The sequence below is a fragment of the Prorops nasuta genome, unplaced genomic scaffold, assembly GCF_024137725.1.
Source record: "Prorops nasuta isolate Cenicafe-Biocafe unplaced genomic scaffold, Cenicafe_Pnas_1.2 PNAS00004, whole genome shotgun sequence".
Lineage (NCBI taxonomy): Eukaryota > Metazoa > Arthropoda > Insecta > Hymenoptera > Bethylidae > Prorops > Prorops nasuta.
The window spans coordinates 10,476,808-10,497,177 of NW_027116801.1; the positions used below are offsets into that span (position 1 = coordinate 10,476,808).

At 35.0% G+C, this 20,370-nt stretch overlaps 4 protein-coding genes and 1 long non-coding RNA gene across 7 annotated transcripts; 2 read left to right on the forward strand and 3 right to left on the reverse strand.

Moving 5' to 3' along the window:
- Positions 1-26: 26 nt before the first annotated feature.
- On the reverse strand, positions 27-1,288 carry Polr2M (RNA polymerase II subunit M). Its single transcript, XM_066725938.1, has 4 exons — positions 1,076-1,288; positions 745-1,000; positions 311-679; positions 27-245 (listed from the first exon to the last, which is right to left on the reverse strand). Exons 1-4 carry the CDS (start codon positions 1,225-1,227, stop codon positions 27-29), a joined length of 996 nt encoding a protein of 331 aa, XP_066582035.1. The 5' UTR covers positions 1,228-1,288.
- Positions 1,289-1,499: 211 nt separating this feature from the next.
- On the forward strand, positions 1,500-6,278 carry Ttc7 (tetratricopeptide repeat domain 7). 2 transcript variants are annotated; one of them, XM_066725247.1, is made up of 15 exons: positions 1,500-1,584; positions 1,711-1,846; positions 2,157-2,308; positions 2,441-2,609; positions 2,672-2,845; positions 2,922-3,051; positions 3,240-3,451; positions 3,603-3,886; positions 3,955-4,143; positions 4,223-4,401; positions 4,476-4,915; positions 5,153-5,391; positions 5,574-5,678; positions 5,943-6,034; positions 6,127-6,278. In XM_066725247.1, exons 2-15 carry the CDS (start codon positions 1,723-1,725, stop codon positions 6,257-6,259), a joined length of 2,622 nt encoding a protein of 873 aa, XP_066581344.1. In that variant the 5' UTR covers positions 1,500-1,584; positions 1,711-1,722; the 3' UTR covers positions 6,260-6,278. The 2 variants fall into 2 exon arrangements, with proteins under 2 accessions (XP_066581344.1, XP_066581343.1); XM_066725246.1 differs by lacking the exon at positions 1,500-1,584 and having other exon boundaries at positions 1,591-1,846.
- Positions 5,259-6,409, reverse strand: LOC136772340 (uncharacterized). Its single transcript, XR_010822444.1, has 4 exons — positions 6,272-6,409; positions 6,090-6,196; positions 5,481-5,511; positions 5,259-5,389 (listed from the first exon to the last, which is right to left on the reverse strand). It is a non-coding gene; the product is annotated as an uncharacterized lncRNA (long non-coding RNA).
- A 3,224-nt stretch (positions 6,410-9,633) lies between these two features.
- On the forward strand, positions 9,634-16,858 carry LOC136772958 (calmodulin). The gene is made up of 4 exons (XM_066726239.1): positions 9,634-10,077; positions 12,896-13,070; positions 13,243-13,485; positions 13,739-16,858. Exons 1-4 carry the CDS (start codon positions 10,075-10,077, stop codon positions 13,765-13,767), a joined length of 450 nt encoding a protein of 149 aa, XP_066582336.1. The 5' UTR covers positions 9,634-10,074; the 3' UTR covers positions 13,768-16,858.
- Positions 16,859-17,071: 213 nt separating this feature from the next.
- On the reverse strand, positions 17,072-19,542 carry LOC136772957 (gamma-interferon-inducible lysosomal thiol reductase-like). Of its 2 annotated transcripts, XM_066726238.1 has the most exons (4): positions 18,658-19,541; positions 17,790-17,968; positions 17,289-17,609; positions 17,072-17,211 (listed from the first exon to the last, which is right to left on the reverse strand). In XM_066726238.1, exons 1-4 carry the CDS (start codon positions 18,770-18,772, stop codon positions 17,125-17,127), a joined length of 702 nt encoding a protein of 233 aa, XP_066582335.1. In that variant the 5' UTR covers positions 18,773-19,541; the 3' UTR covers positions 17,072-17,124. The 2 variants fall into 2 exon arrangements, with proteins under 2 accessions (XP_066582335.1, XP_066582334.1); XM_066726237.1 differs by having other exon boundaries at positions 17,128-17,609; positions 18,658-19,542.
- Between the last annotated feature and the right edge of the window lie 828 nt (positions 19,543-20,370).

A 20,370-nucleotide genomic window follows, 5' to 3' on the forward strand; every position in this document is an offset into this window, starting at 1 on the left:
ATTTTCTCAAAATTTACTTCCTGCACTTAATATTCAATACTATCCACTGTAAATACTACTGTTCCTTTATCATTATCTTCATCATCCTGCAGTTCTTGCTCTTCGTTATCATGAATAGATGAAGTATCAGAGCTCTGATCAATATCCCTAAATTGGAAATTTTTTATATCTTTTGGTACAGTTCCAATGTGGTGCAAGCCTAACTGATTAGTTAGACGTTCTGTAGCATTTTGAACTTGGATCTCCTAAAAAACAAAACAGTATTTTAAAGGAAATTCAAGGCATTAAACAAAAAAAAATGATTTTATACTTTTAATCTTTCTATCTGTTCCTTTTGAAGTTTCAAAGATTCACTTAAACTTAAACACTTTGCTAATCCATGAATAGCAATTGGAGGTGTTGCTGATGTAATTTCCCAATATTTATGCAATTTTCTTTCCTTTTCTTTGTCTGGATCATGCACATTAGTTTTAGTTGTTTTGAATGGCTTGAAAGATGGCTTTCCTTTACTCTGTACATCCTCAAATTTTTCTGATTTACTCAAAATATAGTCAATGTGTCTAAATTTTGGGATATCCCCAACTAATGAATGAATTTCATCTATATCTTCGGGCTTTATTAAACTTTCTTCGGGCAATGCGTATATTATTTTTTTCTTATGCTGACCACTACCTGCAGGCTAATATTATTTAAGTATAATTAATTTTGCTGCTACTATTTCAAAATAACAAGTTATTAACTAACCTGCGCTAATATTTTTAATGTATCAGTTTCGTCGTCACTATCGAGCTCTACATGTTTTGTCTCATCAATTTTTTCGGAACATTTCCCTGTCCATTCTAGTTGATTCATAGCATTTTTGCCTTTCGAGGCAACATTGAGGTTAGAGAATAACTTAGCTGCTTTTTCTATTTGGATTCTATAATCTAGCTCATTTTGGATTTTTTTTCGAAAAACTAAAATTTTTTCTCCTTTATCTGGTAATTTTTTAATGAATTCCCTGAAGAAATTAATGTATTAGAGAATAATCATCATGCAATTGTCAGCTATCTATGAGCAGCTACTTCTTAATTACTTGTTTGCAAGGATTTTGTCTTGTCTTTCCAACAATTCTTTCAATTCAAATATTTGCTTTTTATCCAAACTGTCAATGTAACCTTGACGTTCTTTTTTTGAAAAAGTAAGCACCTCACCAGGAATTTTTTTAAATATTTTATTTTCACTCATGATGTGATTGATGATTGCCTTTTCCCCTTTTTCCAGCCACAATATTTAAATATGAGCCACAATCCACATAACAAATATTAACAATGTGTTAAGTGGCTGCGTTCGTTTATGTACTGCTAATACAGAAAACCTATATTTTACGTGACATACATTGTAGAGTTTTAATACTGGCAGTTATTAAACGAACGCAGCCGTGTAACATGAACAAAGCAAAATGTTGGACAGCTTTCTTCCCCTTACGTCTTATCTTTCACCCCCGCAAGCTCATCAGGCTCATACTCTCTCCAGGCCTCCAGCTGCAGCTGGCTGCAGCGAGCGATTTCTGTATACTATACATACTACATACATATTTGCCCGGTCGGTATTGGTTTGGTCATTTGCGTCATTTCGTCCCTGTAACAGTTTACGGATGATCGATATATTATTTCATGTTTTTAAAGATATTAAGAAGTTCTTTTGAAATTTATTAGTTTAATTGTTAAGGGTTACAGCAACATGACAAGTAAAAAAGGTCAGACCCTTCGGGTTGAGTCTGAAATTGACAGAAATAGAGAAGAAGGAAATTGGAAAAAGGTTATAGAGTTGGCTGAACATCTAAAACAGCTATATCCAAGCAATGGTAAGAATTTTTTCGTCTATATTGAATAAGATTGAATAAAGTATCAATCGTTTTATAAAAATTAGGTAATTTTGTTACCATAATCTTGATACTACATATCCGACACTTAGCTATATAACACTATAAATAGTCAAGTCATGTAAATACCAGTTTTCCTTATTGTAATCATAGCTTTATTATATATAAGCCTTTAATTATTTCTTTAATGGAATAGACTAAAACTATAAATTTTTAATAACAAATGTAATAAATTGATTATTTATATCAAAAAATAAAAATAGAATTATTGCTATTATTTTTATAATTTTAGAATGTTTGGCAAATTTCCTGTGTGGGGAAGGAAGATTAGAAAGCTTCTTGGAACAAGTACCTCCGATAGATGCGAATATTGGAAAAGCCAAAAGTGGTCTTGTAGAAACAAAGAGATATCTACTATTAGCTGCCAATGAAAAGGACAAACAGGTATTAATAATTATTTAAGATATCTTTATTGTTAAATGTATTACCACACAAACACACACGCAGATTTAAAATTTAATATCTAAATAATAGTTTATTATTTTTTAAATAATTTATCATTGTTTGATTTTGTAGGCATTAGTTGTTTTAGATGCTCATTTGTTGCTTGGGAAACTTCATTATGCAATGGGAATGTATGAAGAAGCTCTAAATCACTATCATCAAGCAGAACTACATAAACTTACTGAAAAACAACTACCAAGTAGAAGTCTTCGTATTATAGCTGAATCTTATGCAATTAAAGGTATTAATTTATTATATCATATTAAATAAGTAAAACCAATATATTTCTTATTATTTTTTTAGGTCTCTGCCTGGAGAAATTACCTCCAAATTCTAAATCAAAGTATAAAATAGCTGAATGGCATGAACAGATGATTAAATGTTTTGAGGTAGCTGGTGACTTAACTTTAGTATACTTGCAAGAACAGAATGTACAATCACAAAATGGGGCTGCTACTATTAATAATAGTAATATAGGTATTAATTATTTTTCTGGCACTTTTACACCACAATTATAGGGAGCTGTCCAATAATTAGAAAATTATATTTTTAGGATCGTACGCGTCTCAATCCCCGGTATGTTCCTCTAAGGAAATTGGGCCAATATTAGAAACAGCATTACAAAGAGCTCCTTTATTGTATTTACAAATGGGTAGCATAGAAGGTGCTGTCAATCGCTATAGGTATTAACTTATGTTTTTGATTCAAACTATGTTTCTCATAGATCATTTTTTGCAATCTTGTATTTTTCTGTTAAATTGTGAGAAACGTTAGTTTAAAATATTAATCATTTTTCAAATGTTTCATCATCATTATGCTTTTGGTTTTTCCACGGTCCTTTAATATTGCTTAAAAATCTCCAATTATGCAGACTTTATGCACGTCAAACATTCTTTTTTCATTCATATCTAAAACAGGTAGTGAAAAAAGTAAAATGCCTCAATAGGGAAATTTTGTCTGCTGTGGAGTCAACCAGTACGCAAAGTTTACGGGTGAAACTGACAAAACAGTTGGCAGAAGTTTTATTAAGAGGAATAAGATGTACTGTGTACAAAGCTCCAGAAAGTCACAGTGACCCAATAGGTAACTATAGCTTAAATAATATAATTTAGTCGAATCAAACTTGTATAATATATTATATAAAGAAGGAATTGTTTGCTACTCATATGGATAATGCCCACACTAACTGCAAAATACTATTTGTACAATTCTTTAGAATCTTTTTCATTTTCAGTGTCGTCTGGTAGTAGTCGAAAGATGAATCACCATTCTAGTACAGATTCTCCATGGAAGCCAAAAAAATATTTTGGCCCAAACATATTTGTGCCAAGAAATGAATACGAGGAGATGATTTTGTTATTGTTGATAAGCGAAGCAATGGCGGTACGGGATGCCGTTTTAAGCCAGTCCCCCGAATTCAAAGAAGCCAGGATACGTGCATTTGAGAATGCAACTGCGGTTTATGATCTTCTTACGGTGGTCGTTGTTAGATGGAATCAAGTAGAGTTATTGCATGAGGTAAATATAAAACCAAACCAAAACACTGTGTGTCTATTATGTCTTTTCTAATAGTAATAATTTTGTAGTCCTTTGAGAGGGCTATGAAGTTCTCTCATGAAGAAGTGCATATATGGACGCAATATGCGCTATGTTTAATCAGCATGGGAAAATATATTCATGCCTATAGAGTATTAAAAGTTGTAGCTAGGCTATCCCCACAAAGAGTAATGCCCTGTCTCTTGGCAGCAAGGCTTTGTTATGAACAATTAAATTTGGTAAATGTTTATACTATTATACTATTACCCAGCATTCATTTTTTCTCGACAGAAATAATTTTGTATGCATTTACAACAGATACAAGAGGGAATAAAATGGAGCCAAAAAGCTTTACAACGTGAAACTGGAAATAATCAAGGGATGCAATCCCGGTGTCACCTCTATATCGGTATAGGACATAGTATTCTTTCATCAAATACCATTGTTAAGCAAGATAAAGTAAATCATACCAATGCTGCATTAGAGTGCTTTCAAAAGTACGTCATTTATCATTTACTCATAGTTATATAAAGATTTCCAAGCATTTATGTATTTGTTGAAATATTTTCAGGGCACAACAATGCGATCCAAATGATCACTTGGCAGAATACTACCTTGCTCACGAATATGCAATAAATAGACAAATGAGCGAAGCTATGGCGCATGTGAAAATGGCATTAAACCTTCGAGCCGAACACATTCCATCGTTACATTTATTGGCACTACTTCTATCTGCACATAAGCAATATTCCGAGGCGCTGCATTTAATAAATAGCGTATTAGAAGAATATCCGGACAATTTAAATTTCCTTTATGTAAAGGCTCATCTCGAGTTACGTAGTGTCGGTGGCGAAGAAACGTTATTTACAATAAGGCACATGTTACTTATCTGGAAGAATCTTTATGAAGACCAGACAAATAGTAACAGTGACGAACAGCATAGTGAAAAACGTAGCGAGACGAGAAGTGTATTTCAACTTTATACGTCAGAAATGTCAGATAAAGATTCAAGTCAGTATGATTATTGTTAAATGATGAATACTTTTAATATATTAAGATAATTGCGTGCGAAATTAATTTTTGTTGAGTAATACCAGTTGAAATTAATGCTAGTGAATTTTCAAAGATGACCAATATTATTTTATTTGTATGTGTTAGCCGTTGAGACTCTACCGCGTCTCTTGAGTTTTGCAGAACAACTTTTCACGCATTTTGAGAATCTTATTAAATAATAAATTATTGTTGCAGGCTCCTTGCATGCGCAATCATTGGCTGCATCAAGAGTGGAACAGGCACTTTCCGAAGTAGCTTCATCTCTCAGCTCTTTCACACCTAAACCTGGTCCTCCAAGAGTTTGGCTTTTGCAGTTACAAGTCTGGCTGCTGCTTACAGAAGTATTTCTAGTCTTGGACCAGCCAACTAGCGCAGTTTTATCCTTGCAAGAAGCGACGAATATTTTTCCCTTGAGCCATCATATTATGTATACTGTAAGAATTGCCTGCTAGTTATTAGGTCTGTTTTCTTTGCCTAAACTTTTGATTAAAAATGCATAATTCATGCAATATTTAATATTCACCGTTTGTGTAAAGAACAAAGGTTCAGGCAACCTGAAAACGACCCATTATTAATTAAAATCATAGCCCTCTATGCACTTAATACATTTTTTCAGCGGGGTCTTCTTCACGAATACAAATTAGAATACGCAGAGGCTAAGCAATGTTATCAAAACGCCGTATCTATCAATCCTTCGCACGTAAAAAGTTTGCAACATTTGGTAAATAAGTATCTCATTTTAAAATTAGCTAAGAATAAATGGGGTAAAATTGATACAGGCCTGTAACAGGAAATGACAAATTTCCAGGTGTGATTAAATTGTTAGGCAAATGCGTGTCTCCCAAACAGTCATCAATTTATAATCTCCATTTAATATTTATTGTCAGTGCTGTTTCGAATTTTTAAGCCTGCATTATTTTACCCCTCCCCCTCCATCTTTATTTCCCTATAAATGCCTCTAATCTGCCATAGTGTACTGTTTCAGGGATTAATATATCACTACCTTGGCAGTCAAAGATTAGCCGAGAAAACGTTGCGGGATGCTGCAAAGATTGACCCAAATTCTCATCAGACTTGGTATGATATATAAATGAAATGAACTTTGGTGCGCGGTATTTTTAAATTTTAATACCTTAAAGGATATTTGAATAGTATATTTTTATCTTCAGGTACAATCTGGGGAAGGTGCTAGAATCGTTGGGTGAGGTGGAGGCTGCAAGTGATTGTATGGCCACAGCACTGGAAGTGGAGAACACAAATCCAATTATACCTATTTTATCAATACCGGTGACTTTCGAATGATTAAACACTTACAAAGTAGAACAGGGTTAACCAAAATCAGAATAAGTTATTTAAAAATGGTGTTACTTCGCCTTTGGATTATAGTATTTCTTTTGACAATATGCAATCATCCAAATAATACAAATTGTTAAGGTTATTTAAACCTTGCATATAATTTGTCGACAAGGGGTATAAAGAAATAAAATAAAGGCTCGTTCTTAATGGTACGACGTGAAATTTCTTAACTCTCATACCCTTCTGTCCATATTACAACCTATTTATCTTGATTTTACTAAACACGATTTAACCAATAGTTATACTTCATGACTTTTTTTCCACAATTATCGCACAATCACATTTTCTCTATAAAAACAATATTTAAGTTTTCTACGAAGACACTGTGGTAACTGTTAGGATATATACCTATTTATGTCTATATTCATAGTACATAGATACCGATTCGTGAGGAATTTCTTAATCATTATTACGAATAATCATCGATAATAATCAGAGACAATTTACTCGTTGATAAGTCATACGAAAAATTTATAAGTATTGATAAGCGAAACGACTGAATTGTAAGAAAATTACATTGGATCTGTTTGTGTGCTTTCTTAATGGGATTATGAGTCTTACTATCCTACTCCAACACGTGTCGCATTGCGCGTCTTTCCCTGCGCAAGCCCGGTGCTCCAAGCGGTTGCAATTATTAAACAAACATCGTATAATCAAGTTTCGACAATAATTTTCATTAAATATATTATATTCGGACAGTTCCCATATTTTTAAACATATCGTTCGACGACTGTGCGATAATTTATAGTAAATATTTGGGTTTCAGGGTTAAATTATGTCGCGCGTCACGTTTAGCGCATTACGCATCCGCAGAGCTACAGGCTATGCGTAATACAATCGACCAGCTATTACCAGTTTCCTTCTTTTTTCGGGGTGGAAGCGAGACTTATAATCGCATAACATAATACAGCACCTTCCCTAGAAATCTATTTTTATAAAAGACTGCCCGGTTTTCATTGCCACAATCACACTCTTCGATTCATCGATTCACATTGCTCCATATAACCCTTGTTACTCAACGCTCTCCCATTCTCCCAATTGGATTTTGCATGAAAAGTTTAATCGAAGATTTAATTTAATAATGACTCCGCATGATTTAGTGAGGATGATATTGCAAAGTTCAAAGGTTCCTTGTAGATGTTTTATTGAGAGAATGTTCTACAAAGTCGTACAAGGGTAGCAAGAAAGGCTTTCTAAATTAAAGAGCGGCTTAGTGTTTTCGTCTCTTACACGGTGGATTGATTGTAAACAACAAGGGGAGCTTGGGTGAATCGATCGGCAATTAAGAGCTACAATGAAAAATTCAATATAAGCAACACACGTATACATGACGTAGACTCTTATTTTATCTTGTATAAGATTGCCTCTTTTTCTCTCAAACAAACATTTAAGTTCTTTCAGAAGCTCCTTCCAAACCTGACACACAAATACACGTGCATATATGTATACATGGACGATTCAAATAGGACTGGGCCATTCCTATTGGTTCTCCAGTCTCTTTCATAATCAAATAGCAATGCTACATACAAGATATTCTTAGGGGAAGGGGTAAGGTTTCCTCTTATATTTAATAGATTCTCCCTCCGATGCATAACAAATAAAACGCAAAAAGTATAGTAAGACGCAGTGAAGTAAATTCTTTACAATTTTAGCTCATATCTAACTTAAAGAATCAGTTCACGTTTAATCGATGCTCTACTACGCACGGTATACATACATCATTTAGATATGCAACCTACCACATATTTAGAAGGTAAACCAACTGCTAGAAAACAGAAAAGCGTTTTTAACGCTTAGTCAACCGACGGAAAGCTATTTATCATTTGCGAGATATTTTTGGAAAGAAAGGATTGTTATTTTAGAGAAATCGATAAGGATACCTTGGGAACGAAGCAGAAGGGGTTATGTACTACGCAGTTCTTGGGGAGGGAGGGACGGAGAGAGGGGAGGGGGTAAGAGAAATGAGAAGAAAAGCGGTAGCAATGCAACGACTGGTGGCAATATTACTTCTTGTCTTCTTTTCTAGAATTATCAAGTGTACATGGAAATTGATAATTTTGCAGTGTGACTATGCAACGCTTGTCTAGTGACATTAAAATGAAGCAATAAAAATAGAGCCTTGGAGGCTATCTAATCCAGCACAGTTTCCTGTTCCCTTTGTCAATATATCTGTTGAACACTTGTAAGAGGAAAACGTAGTAAAAGACCGTAAGAGACCATCGGTCCTCTACGGTGATGTAAGCGCGTAAGGGGTTGAATGAGGGGCTCAGGGATGGATAATACCTTTTCTTTAGCGGTGTTTCAGCCGGGGACTATGAGCAACAGTATGTCGAATATTGACGCTGTTATGGGATGAAAAAAGAGTAGAAGGTAAAAAGAGGAAGAAAACATAAGGGGGAGATGCGACGAGGGTGAGAGAGTCGTGGTGTGACAGTGACGGGAAAAGCTCTCTGACGAGGGGTGGTAAGACGGAAGGAAAGCCAAGCTAGGCCGAGACAAGCCGAACACAGCCGAGCAGATCCATGGCAGGGCGGGCCAGATCAGGGCAGGGCAACCCTGTCAGGGTGTGATAAATTCGGATATGCTAGCATGGGAGGGGAGGAGGATAGAAACCCAGAGGATAATGAAATGCAAAAAAAACAGAAGACAGGGAAATATAAATACCTGAATAAAAAATTCCAAAATCGAAGCAATAGAAATGACATGCATTTTAGGTTAGGATACTTAATAATAGGAAGTAGAAGGTAGAGAAGCTAAGTATGAATTAAAAATGTAATAATGGCACAGCTGACAAAATAGAGAAAAAATGACGGAATCGGGAAGTGAAAAAGCAGAAGGATTACGTAGGAGGCAGGTTTTGTAGGGCAAAAGGGGGTGCAGTGACAAAAGGAGGGGGAGTAAAAAAGAGTGGAAGTATATTATAAGGAGAAGATGTAGTATGTATATATGTATTATATGTATATGAAAAAGATTGGGGTGGAGAAAGAGGGTTAGGAAGGCGAAAAACGTAAGTATAAGGATTGCATTGGATGGTGTCTGGTAGGGGTAGGTGAGAGGGAAAGAGGGGAAGGAAGCCCGGCTTTGACCCGGTAGCCGGCGGCTGCGGCTGCTGCTGCGGCGTCGGCGGTGGTGGTGGCGGCGGCGGCGGCGGCGGCGGTACAGTCCGCGCGGCTGCCTGACGCATTGCAGGTGCGCGCTGGCCAATCACAGCCTCTCTTAGTTCGCCCGGACTTGTCCTGTAAACATGACCGCACCCATTCTTGCCCACTATCTCACATAGTTCCAAGCCAAAATCTCCCTTGTCAGCCGGCTCGTACTTTTTATCTTGCTAGCAATTTTTTCTATCAATTTTTCGCCGATCTTTTTCCCTTCGGATTTTATATTTTAGAAAATCGGACCTATATTCTGTTGGCGTAGTATCGTCGTTGCGCGTTCCCGTGCGAATTCTCCCCTACCCCACCCCTTGGCCTGTGGAACGGTTTACTGGGGGCTCCGATTGGTTAGCGGCGAGCCGTAGGGGCCGGCGTAGTGATACAGGCTGACTAGCGGCAGAAAGCCTCGCTCGCCAAGAGAAAACGGCGGACTCCATTGCTGTATCGGGTGTGTTTCTCGTCGGCGGTCCACTATTGCGTGTCTCTTATCTTTACCCTGTGGTTATTGCTCGTTACGTTCAGCAGGAGTAAATTGTGATTTTACCTTTGTGCCCAGTGTTTCTCAATTTTGTCGCTCCTGTACGAGTTTAAGCCGGAAATAAAGTGAAAATGGTAAGTCTATTCGGGTCGGTCCCATATTCGCACGTCGCGGTACCCCTCTCTCTTCTCTTCTCTCTCTCTCTCTCTCTCTCTCTCCCTTCCTCTGTCTTTCTCCATCTTTTTATTATACCCTAATACTTTTAATTGTTCTTATAGCATTGATCTCTTTATTATCTATTCGTCGTCACTCTCAATTTCCCTTCATTTTTCTTATCTTTCTCCAACATCTGCCTCTTCACACATTTTATACTTCTACTCTTGAAATGATCGTTCACTCTCCCCTCACCCTCTGTTTCTCTCTCTCCCTACCTTTCTTTCTCTCTAGTCGACATACTTCCTGTCTTTCTATCACACTCTTTTTCACATCCTTTGCCTGCTTACCGAATTGACGCGCCAAGTGCACGTGCGAGAGTCTCGGCATTTTATCCTACATGCGTTATCCGGCTTTTTGCCCTCTTTGCAACCTCTCGCATGTTATTCCCTGTATTATACGCGTCTCTTCCTTATCACATCTCTCTTCATATTTTTTTTCTCTCCTCCTGTCTCGTTTATTCCCGGCCAGTCGGTTTGCCAAGATTCTTCCAGTTCTGCCCCATTTCTCGTTCTTTTACTCGCCGTTTCTCTATCGATTTTTACCCCTTTATTTTATATTTTCAACATTTTATTTCGTATGCCTCTTTCTCTCTCTTTCTCTTTCTCAGACGCACAAATAGACGCGCGCGCGCTCATCAATTCTACATATGTCCGGTTGACAAAATTTCTAACGGAACGGCAGCAAGGTCTGACACACAACACATACACACGCACAAGATAGAACACGCGCGAATGTTGAGCAATCGATTGACCGACTGGAATCGGGAGAGGGGAGTTTAAAAATGTCCTTGAGCTTTACGAAATTGAAAAATAGCATGCCAAAGTCTTGGAAAAGATGATGAGGTGCGTTTTGTTTGGACGATATATGTATGTATACATGATAAAAGTATTTGCAGTGTGGTAGAGCTACTCGGGTCTCCCCTTCAATACTTTCCATTGAATTAGGGGTAAAATGCATCTAAACTGTCTATAAAATTTTGCCAAGCCTCACAAATTAATAATAAACTTCTCGTTAATCAGTGTAATCTAATTTTTAATACGCTTCGTTCTAGAAATAATTTTAAGTCATACGAATTGGCCTTTCATAATCAATATAAAAGTATATATATATATAGCCGCCTGTGTGTTATATTACATATATGTATGTATTTTGGGAGGAACGCAGGAATTTCAAATTCGAGAAGACGAGCCTTAGGGGTTGGTCGATTCCGTGAATTCCCAGGATATCTGGTTTATGGATTTTCTCTCTTCTCTCTACCATACTACAGAACAAATTTACTGAGAAAATAAAAGAGAAAGAAAGGGAGAGGGAGAGAGAGAGAGAGAGAGAGAGAGAGAGGAACGTAAAAAATACGTTAAGAGATTCAAAGTTAGGTTTGGTTAGGAGGTCGACGATTCCATTCGGTGGATTTTGAGGAACGTACGAATTGTTGACGGGCGCCGCGTGTGCGCTCCGTGTTAAAATTCAACCGACCAATCAGAATTCGAATCGATGTACGAAAATGCCCGATGGTTTTCGGGTCCTACTTACTTCTTTTGATTACGCACGATTGATAAACGTACCATCAAAAGGTTTTTCTAGGTCGCGCGTATAACGCAAAGACTGCGACATCGATAATATAACCTGTATATGCGTATTGATTTTCAGCAACTATTACGGGTAGTGCTGGAATTCTTTATAACTCCTTACAATTTCAATGGCTACCCGTACGCTTTGAGTGGGGGTATTCAACATCGGAGTGTAGAATCTTTTTTGCTCGATGTTGTACACATACATCCATATACTCTTACTTTTTTTTCTTTTCTTCGAGTTGTTTCTTTCTCTCCCTCTCTTTCTCTTTCTCGTTGGACGTGTGTAGTACATACTCGTTACGAGAGGTGTGCTGAATGCGCGCGCATCCTGATACACTGCCCAACGGAATAAGTGGTAATTTTGAATATCTTATAGCCATTTTCCTACAAGCGTTGCATTTATTTCACCACCACTAACCTCACCAACCTTCTCGGAAGTACCTCTAAAAAATCCCCATAAATTTCTCCTTTTTACTCTTCCTCGCATTTTCTCGTCTTCGCCCGTTTACACTGACGTATGTATATATATATATATATATATATATATATATATGGTCTGTGTATGTATATAATATACGTGTGTGCATATCACCCTGCGATAGAACTTCACCCATACATAAACTCGACGTGCTAATTATCTATGATGCAACGTTCAAATTACTCTTTCATAATTAAATTTTCATTGTTCCCTGTATAGTGGTATCTGAATTTATTACGCTCGTCTTAATTAGATTCCAACAACTCACACTCGTTTAATATCTATCATTTACTCATTGTTCCGGGCATCATCATGGTTACTCACTCTTTACATAGACGCACTTAAACCGTAATTTCATTTCAATTAATTTTATACACGTGCCAAGTTTTTTCTCAACAATCGGAGCCTGATTCTGTTTATTATTATTATTATTATATAACTACAGGTTATAAATATATTTTTAATAAAATAAATTTGTTTATGAAGAAAATTAAATTGGAAGTGTATTGACTTGTATTTAATATAACAAAGTATAGTACATTACTTCGCAAGAAGCAGTTTGTGATTATCAGGATAGTTGGTCATTTTGACCTTTCTGATATGTGGATTTAACGTTGAAACGATGAAAAGTATAAGTAAAAGCAAGATTTCAATATTAATCGTATTAATCTCTTATATCTATTCAAGGCTGATCAACTCACAGAAGAGCAAATCGCAGAATTTAAGGAAGCGTTCTCGCTGTTCGACAAAGATGGAGATGGTACTATAACAACCAAAGAATTAGGCACCGTAATGAGATCTCTTGGACAGAACCCCACGGAAGCAGAGCTTCAGGATATGATTAACGAAGTAGATGCTGACGGTAAATATAAGATTTTTTGCTGGATAAATCTTAAGACAATCTTTGATACGAAATAATCAGCACATTTTAAGTAACTTTGGGCATTCTTTAAAAAGGCTCCTGATGGAATCTGAATCCTCCAAAGATTGAAAATTTGTACCATGGATAATACTAATTGAAGATACTTTTACAGGTAACGGCACAATTGACTTTCCGGAATTCTTAACAATGATGGCGCGTAAAATGAAGGACACCGACAGTGAGGAAGAGATTAGAGAGGCTTTCAGAGTGTTCGATAAAGATGGCAATGGTTTCATATCGGCGGCAGAGCTTAGACACGTTATGACAAACCTTGGCGAAAAACTTACCGATGAAGAGGTAGACGAGATGATAAGAGAGGCCGATATCGATGGAGACGGCCAGGTTAATTACGAAGGTTAGTTACCCTTCATTATATTAATAAATATTAATATTATTAATATACGAATCCCTATCTATCTCTAATCTCTACCAATGTTTGAAACAACAAGATAAATTATTATCTATATCATGATTAGAGATAGATCAAAGTCCGTTCAACCGCGAGTCAATTAATATAACCAACCGTGTATGTCGTATATGATTTTACTGTTGGTCGGTGATACTATATTTCTTGAAAATTCATGCCTCTTTTTTCTCTCTATTTGCAGAATTTGTCACAATGATGACATCAAAGTGAATGCAACCAGTGTAATGGAAGAGCTCGCGACTCGGAGTGGTGTTGACGTATTAAATAAATCAAGAAACAGAGAAAAAAATGTAACAAAAAGCGAATTACCCCGAAAGTGAAAAATCTCGTATTCGGACGCGACGATGTCTTTAAGAGCGCGAAAAAGTTAACGTCCGATACACGTTAATCATCATTAATGATAAGTAATACAGGGCAATTAATTGTTTAATTAAAGTGTTGTTCTAGAAAAAAAAACATTATCTCTCTACGCGTGTATCTAACCGCGTAACTAGCTACACACATATAACACATTCTCACAAAGAAGCGAGCGAGCGAGAGAGAGAGAATGTAGAGCGAATGAAGAGCGAAAATGTCTGTGTGGATGAAAGAAAGATAGAGAGAAAGAAAGAGAGAGAGAGAGGGGGGGGATGAGGAGAGAAAGAGAGAGTGAAAGAGAGATATTTTACTTCTGTTGACGAAAGCATAAAGTGAGATTTACACGTAAAACCACAATTGCGCGCGCATATTTATTAGCAAATACACTGAATAATGCATTTCTCCTCTTTTTTTCCTCTCTTTTTCGACCATTTCCACTTCTGCCCTCTCTCTATGCCCATACGCTCTAATAATATTACTGTAATATTATTACTATTACCATTATTATTACTACTTCTTTTTACCATGGTGCGCTGTGTAATTTTCATCGGAGAAGGGAGAGGAAAGCTACTCATAAGAGGAATAAAAAATAAAATTTTCAGTTGATAATGAGAGAAAAATTCGAGCTTATTAAAGCTTTAGATATATCTGTCATTTGCAATTCGATTGATTTTCTTTTAAAATGACGCGTGTATAGTAGGTGATATTAAGATACCTGTTGCAGTAATATCTATGCTTGTACATGTACAAATGATTGTTCGCTTGTTCGTCCGTTTGTTCATTAATTTGTTGGTTCCTTTAAAGTGACTTCGTGAGAGTGAGTTTGGTCAGATCATAATTTTCTCTAGTTAACAATGGCTTTGGTCTTTGGACTATCGGTGATATTATGTGAACTAGAGCTCTCAAAGCCTTTTGGCAAATAATCTCATATATATAATTGTCGAAAATATCCTAAAAAGGATTTTAAGAAAGAAAGAGATAAACGAATGTTTATCGAGTGCACTGTACGTTAAAAAAGTACTGTTCTCTCGTTAACAATCACGAACCACGGAAATAACTTTTAAGTTGTGATGTGAATAGGAAGCTCTTAATCGACGTTATGACATTCCTAACGATAAGTTTCTTTCTCTGCTTTTAACGTTATTTTCCTCATATTTTTTTCATACCAGTTTATATGGATTTAAAGCGCGCGCATTTACACTTACTCATACACAAACAAACGTTTCTACAAAAAAGAAATGCGTATAACACAAATATACACATTGGAACTAATATGTTAGAGCACGCGCGCATAACGATTAACTATGAACGGCTAGTACTTCTACACTCACGTTAAAACAATGTACATGCACACGCAAACAGGTTTATACATAATGAACAGAACAGACAGACACGCATACATTAAGGAGATTGCGTTCCGTCGCCTCCCTTTTCATCAAAGTCCTATTTCGTATCATGCCTTCCACGGGAATGGAAAAAGCCTTGTATCACACGCGCGCCAGTCACACGTCGACACCACTTTTAATTGAATTAAATGGAAGTAATAGGAACGGGATTTAAGAAGAAATAAGTTATCGTGATCGGTGCATTACTTTTCTTCACATGACCGGGTTAACACACCAGTCTCCAACGGAGCAACTGGACCGCAAGAAAATAATAAAAAAAGCAAAAAAAAACTGGTGTTGTTTGTGCGATCAATAACGATAATGTTACTTAAAAAGAACTTCGAGAGTAAAAGAATTATTGTGCACCGGCTTGGGCGAAACATCAGCAAATGTCGGTGTGATTCAGTCATAATATATATGTAATATATATTAAATATATTATACATATATATGTATATATATAGATATATGAATATAGATCTATATATATAAATATATATATATATGTATATATATATATAAGATTAATTTACGAGTAAAAAAAAGAAGAAATAATAAGAAAGAAACGATTCCTTCACAGTCCTTTATTATTTAATATTGAAGTGATCAAAACGAGAAGTACTTGTATTTCTGGTGGTGACCTAGATAGCATTGATTATGAAAAGACAAAATAAATGTATTCTCATTTTTAGGTCACAACTATTTTATTCGTCTTTCATTGACAATGGACCTTTCATTTTCATAATCACTTTTGTGTTCGATGGTGAATCTTTACAGACAAGAGGCGATAATATGTCATTATTATTATTATCAAATTATCGCAAATCGGTACATATACACGCGACATATATATGTATACAATTAGTGTACATAGATATGCATATATCACGTATACATCTTTATTGTATTCCGTATCGTAATAAAATGTCGTTCTCTCGGATGGTAAAAGTACGTCACGACGATTCTATTTAATTGTTGACAGTTATTCGCATTTTGCATAAATACAAAATTACTTGTAGTATCGTTTTAATAACTAACTATTGAAAAAAAAAACTATTATCCGATATCTATTTCAATTGAGTCTATGTATGTACAATGTTTCATGTGCATATGGCAAATATTTCATCGAGCACCAATGTGATTGAGGCAAAGTTGAACCATCTAACAATTAACACCAATGCTTTTGATCTGGTTGATTATTGTGTGTGTTTACTGGCATGGTGGTGATACTTTGGCGTTATTCTATTAATTCTATATCAATAATAGAACAGGGATTCTACTTTAGTGTCGCCAAAATATACTATAGTTAAATAGTCTTCTATTGTTAATAGAATTTCGCCAAGATTTGGCAAGACTGCCTTCTTTATAATTAAGGAACATGATATTGGCAGACTATGTTACCTTTGGGGTGGCTGGTCTTCCCCGTACAGAGGAGTAGAGGAAAGTAGAGCGCGTTTAATCAATTGTCGAATTTTTCATATACAGTATCAAAATCAATGCTTGATATTATCTCGAAATAATTACTGTCGGTGAATGAAATAAAAAATATTTAAAGTCTATTTTCATCTCCATGTCCCTTCTACGTGACCCACAAACATTATCTAAAATTTAGTGACACACCTTGCTTATCAGCATTTTAATATAAGTGCTTTTTAATTACATGTTAACCTTCTAATTAATTAATGGTAATCAGCGGCTTATACATCAAAAAGCAACTTTTCTGAAAAAATATAATCTATATTTTCTCTTAATAGCAGTGGTTATACAGTGATCAATGTTGTAATTTAAAACGTTGTTTGATAAAGTTATACAAATGAACTTTCCTTCACTTGCAGCCTTCTGGTATAACTTTCAACTGCAAACAAACCTCTTTCAAGAGACTTTTTAAAATCCTTGATTGATTATCGGCGTTCTAAAAGATTTAGATTTTAATATTGATACTGAATCAAATGTAGGATTGATATGAGATATTGCAGTGAACCAGCTTACCCCATTAATAAGAATTGTAGGTATGAAAGTTACTGGTGGGTTAAGGTCTTTTGTCATCCTGCCATACTCCGCTAAAAGTTCTCTTCCTTTCGGCCCCTCATAGCATTTCCATATTGGATCACGATCAATGTATAGATTTTCCGCACATGCTTCCATAATATTAAGTGGCTTTACATTATTTTTAATCATGCATGATATATAATTTATCAGTAAAGAGGGATCCTTAATACTGTCAATTGCGCACGAATGTATAATGTTGGCTTCACATTCAAGCGGTCCATGCTGACACTCAAATTCGTATCTACCATCAATATTTCTAGTCTAAAAAAAACAAAAAATACAATAAAGTAATATGTGGTTTCATCTTGGATTAAAACTTTAAAAACTAGTATTTTATATAATTATAATATTTAAAATTTATAGCACTCTTTTCAGATCAGTAAGAGTAACTTCATGTAACTGACTTTAAATATTTGTATAAAAATTTTTGTAAACTCTTACCTCTGCCTTTCCATATGGAATTAATTCAACTTGTAAGTATTCTTCGATTTTTAAAAATGTAGGAACTAACTGTTTTAAGATGAAGCCACGTGAATCTGAGCATAATGCTTCATAATATACTGTAACATGAATTTTCTGCTTTTCTTTGGTTTTGGATGATAGCAGTATTTCACTTGCTTCTGAAAATTTTATGTAAAATACAAAATATCATAGATTAAATGGAATAAATAATTAAACATAAATACTATGAAGCATGTAAGCTCTATAAGCTTGAACTTTTAATAATGACTGCACTATAAAAGTTCTTGTTTGTCAAACAATGGTTAATCTAATTGTAATAGAGCATTAGTCAGCTATAATTCTTAAGCAAGCTATTAAATAAAATTACCTTTTTTACAAAACAAATTAAAATGCTCTAAGCTTTGTTTAAGGTGTCAAATCATATTCTACCTAAAGCTTCTCTTTACATTAGGACTTTATCACCTAATTTGTGGCCAAGTACATAGCTATTAAGGTAGGTGGAGAAGACATATCATATAATATACCTATTAATATATTAATCAAAATTTAACAATATTAATTTTTTACTGGTAATAAAATGTTATGCTTGAAGGTAATAAAAAATGTTAGATAAAGAGAGTGAATAAATCATCACTGCAACGCTAATACATTGTATAATACAAATTTATTTAAGGTTATCATCCCATACCATGTTATATGAAATCTTATTCACCAACCTATTTTAGACTGATCAAAATAAAACATTTGTAATAAGAACAAAATTTTACTTTGTTTCATAAAGCGATAAATAATATACAGATTGCTTCATTCGTTCTTTACATGTATAATAAGCGAGGGAGTATTTTACCTCGCTCTCCAGAGTCCAATTGTGAAATGACAAAGAAATGTCTTGTCAACTGCCAAAGTATGAAAGTTATTCCTAAAGCAATAATTATCTTGTATCGAAGGCTTCCAATCCCCATTATCCACAGATCACCAAATACAAAACATACATAGATTACTTCAAGAATGTTTAAATAAATGAACGATGAAAAAGACGTATTTTAAATACTATATGCAATATAAATATGAATACAAACAGAGAAGCTATTACTGATCAATAACCTAAAACCATAGTTCAAAACGATGTAACATCGTTATCTGTGCCAAGCATCTTTTATCAATATAAAAAATTAATTATTTTGTATCGCATAGATAAGTCTTGTAGAAAAGAAAAGGATATATCAGAAAGGCAAGGGAAGCTCTTTTTTACTTCAGTTAGTGGCCTTTTAATTTAAAAATATCAGATGATATTGTAATCGTGAAGTGAATGATTGTCGCCCAGGCCCACGTCGAAACTCGAACACCAGATGTCAAAATCAATCTCAATCGTCAATACTGTTCATCGTGTTGTAAGAAAAGAAAGTGGGAACTTTGGAGTTTTAGATCCACATTAAATTAACATTAACTGATTAACTATTTCTTCACCCATCATCGCTTACGCCCCCTTGTGCTTCAATGAGACGAGAAGTGTAAAGTGTAAGTGTGAAATGTGAATACTGTGAATAGGTTAGGTTATATACAGGGCCGTCAGGGTGTTCACGATGCCCCCCCTATTATTTCGTAAAAAAGATATACTTTTGAAAAAAATAAAAAGACAAGTATAGTTTTTATTTATTCTAAGCTATTATGCTATAATTAAGGTTGTAGTTATTTCATCTTGAAAGGTCACACGGAGATAATACGATCTCAAATGCAACATTTTTTATTATAATGCATATATAAAAATATATTATTAATTGCATACCTACCGTGGTTGGCCTGGCTTTTACTGATTTTGCTCTCCGAGATTGGAATTTGGAAATGAAGAAACTTTATAAGTTTTATCCGAAAAGCTTATTTTCAAACGACGATTGAATTTATCATTTTATCCCGGTTGTTTACAAGATACAATACATTTAAATTTGAAATTATACATAGTGTACGATTGTGTATGATAGCTGGTAAGACCAGTAAATCTGCAGGTTTAGCTGGTGCCTGCCTTGGTAGCAGTCAGTCACGCGCACTATATGTATATGTATGTACCTACACAGTTAATTAAACCTCAATGTGAATTTCAAATCGAAATAACAAAAAGTAGAGGTTCTATTTAAAAAATCAGATCTATTCTCATGATATTTTCGTGTGACCTTTCAGGGTTAAATAAAAACCACCATTATAATTTTAGAAGAGAAAAGAAATACGTTTTTTTGTTGATTTTTGTTAAAAAGTTAACAGTTTATGACTAATAGGTATTGGAGAGTAAATTTTATGAATACCATATATATTTCGATTTTAATTCTTAACGATATCAAAAATTTTCAGGACTTAATGTTCTGCCAGTTAAGCCGAAATCAGACGATGCTTTTTCTCGTGCTGGATTGCTTGCTGAATTTAGAATGGTGACTGCTGATTGGATATTTGCATTATTATAACCAATCAGCAAACTATTTCAATTCAGCAAGCAATCCAGCATGAGAAAAAGCATCGTCTGATTTCGGCTTTACACATGTTACACTAAATTGGTTATACTTTGATTATA